The sequence below is a fragment of the Nematolebias whitei genome, chromosome 16, assembly GCF_014905685.2.
Source record: "Nematolebias whitei isolate Nwh7 chromosome 16, NemWhi1, whole genome shotgun sequence".
Taxonomy (NCBI): Eukaryota; Metazoa; Chordata; class Actinopteri; order Cyprinodontiformes; family Rivulidae; genus Nematolebias; species Nematolebias whitei.
Window position 1 is genome coordinate 35,792,524 of NC_056513.1, and position 2,620 is coordinate 35,795,143.

The 2,620-nt window shown below is 40.7% G+C and overlaps 1 protein-coding gene across 1 annotated transcript in view; it reads left to right on the plus strand.

Moving 5' to 3' along the window:
- Positions 1–1,614: 1,614 nt before the first annotated feature.
- LOC119423180 (CCN family member 1) overlaps positions 1,615–2,620 on the plus strand; it is a 12,032-nt gene continuing 11,026 nt past the window's right edge. The window contains exon 1 of the mRNA XM_037690589.1: positions 1,615–1,662. Coding sequence (XP_037546517.1) covers positions 1,615–1,662 — 48 coding nt within the window. The remainder of the gene's footprint in view (positions 1,663–2,620) is intronic.

Consider the following 2,620-nt stretch of genomic DNA (forward strand, 5'->3'; position numbering starts at 1 on the left):
AAAAAAACGAAGTCCAGATGACATGATTCAACCTTTTTTGTTGTTATATACCTGGATGACTGAGAAAACAAACTTTGTGTTTTCTTTTGATACTATTTCTATCTTCTTATGTGATTCTCGACCTGCCATTGTGTATCTGTTCCTCCTTCCTGTCCTCTCAAACCCATCCAGTTGAAGCAGATGGCCGCTTGTCCTGAGCCTGGTTCTGATAAAGGTTTCTTCCTCATGAGTAAGATTTTCCTTTCCACCATCGCCTCCATGTTTGCTCAAGATGAGAGTCTGTGATGGAGTTAGTCAAAACAGTCTGCTCCTCAGATAAATAGTGTTAAATTATTATTTTTGTATATATTAATGTTTCTGTTCAGTATCCTGAGATGATTTACGTTGTGACTTGGCACTATATAAATAAACTGAATTGAAATTGAATTGAATTGAAACTGCTTCCCATCTGAGGTGGAACGTTAGCCTGTATCCAACAATTTTCAGTCAGGTCATCTGGACAGTTTCTTTTTGTGCTGAAACATTTCACCTTCCATCCGGAAGGCTTCATCAGTCAAGGAAACACACTTTTTTGGTTTTGAACCAGTTTGACATGACTGTCGACGAGGAAGAGGGCCGGCACAAGAGGAGGGGGCGTGCCAAAGAGTCCATCTAAGCACCAACATAACTGGTTTGTTCCACTTTGGAGTAAGCTGTTTGGGGGAAGAATCAGTTTTGTGTTGTCCCCCCTCTTACAATGCTGTTATTGCTAGTATCACTCAACCCCCTGTGAATAGTAAACAGCCATCAGGTGCTAATGATCCATTGTTAGGCTGATGGTTCTTCTTGAGCATGTGAGCAGCTGGTTTTGGTTGTCAGCAGCAAACTGGTTGATCCACTCTGAGAAGGTGCTATTTAAGAGACTGAGCAGAATACAGCACCTCAGACTGAGGAAGTCTTTCGGATGAGAGATGAAACGTTTCTACATTTTTTTTTTTTTTTGCTTTGTTTTTTTTTTTTGTTTTGTTTTTTTGAATGTCCAGAGGACCAGATTGAACTTTTTTTTATTTTTCTACCTGGATTATTGAGCATGCATCAGGAAGTTTTGTGTTGTGTATTTCCTTGACTGATGAAGCCTTCTGGATGGAAGGTGAAACGCTTCAGCAAAAAAAAAAAAAAAAAAACTGTCCAGATGACCTGACTGAAAAATGTTGGATTGTATACCTGGATTATTGAGCATGGACTTTGTTGTATCACTTCGCTGAATGAATATATTCAATTTGGTGTCAGAAGGGCGGCGGGCATGAAGGCAGGAATGAACTTGAAAGCGGCTTCTACTTCTTAATGTTTAACTGATAAAACAAATACACAGCAGCTTCGGGATTTTATGATGAATTAGTGCGTTCATTCGAAACCCCACCCATCAGTATGTAACCACGCCCATTTTGGGGTGTGGCCTAGTAGAGAACCCAGCTATAAAGTAGAGTTTAGATCTTCAGCGTTAAAGGACGAAGGTCCAAAGTAAAGAGTTTTATGAAATCAGTATGAAACAATTCAAGAGTAAGAATCGTTCGGCGTGTTGCTGCGGGGAGTTTCTGTTTTAACTTGACTTTGTAGGCACTTTTTATGCTAACCATGGTGTTTCTGATCTACTTCACTGTGATGACAGCCGTCATCACACAGGTAAGCTGCTGGACTAACTGAAAAACGATAGAAATGAACAGTTCTTAGATTGTGCTGCGATTCAAAGTTATTGTAAGTTTATGTCTTCGTGTTCTGGTTACTTAAAAATAAACCCCAGAGGCACGAAACTCAAATAAGTCGACTAAATGCTATTTAATTAACTAATGTGACGTTTTGTCGTTCTGCGCCTTTAGCCTCCTGTTTGTTCAGAAGGTTCTGGTTCTGGTCGTGTCCACTCAGGTTAAGTTTGAACAAAGTGAAACTTGTTGTCCGTCTAAACCAGGATCTGTCTTTGTAGTGCCTCGTGGCGGGTAATGGTGTTTTTGCGCATGTCTGTCGTGTTAGCAAAATATCTCATAAACCGCTCGACGAATTTCGATTGAACTCGCAGTGTGCATTTACCGGATGTGCATCTACAACTGATTAACCTGTGGAGCTGATTCAAGATGGCTGCCACAGCCAACCGACTTTTAAAAACACATAAATGGCTGTAGTTCAGGCACTTTAGCAGTTAGCCTAAAACTGTGTGGTAGTATCAGAGAGTGATCCCCAACACATACCCTGAGCTTTAACGGACTGTCTTAAGATCTTCGTTTACATTTTTGCTGTTAACTATTTATGGTCAACTCTTGTCTGTTAGCAAAATATACCACAACCCACTGGAGGGATTGTAGCAAAACCTTCCGGAAACGATCATTAGCTGTACTTCGACAGCGTGTTAACATTTAGTCAGCCCGATTTTAAGACGGCCGTCACATCCAACCAAATTTCAAAAAACACAAAAATGGCTAAAACTCAGCCAAATTTACAGATAGTGACCTACAATTTATTGTGGTAGTAGCTGAGAGTCATTCACAACAACCTAAGGGTTCCTAACCCTGGTCCCTGAGGAACACCGTCCTGCATGTTTGTAGTTGTTCCTCTGCTCCAACACGCCTGATTTGAATGAAAGGGTGAT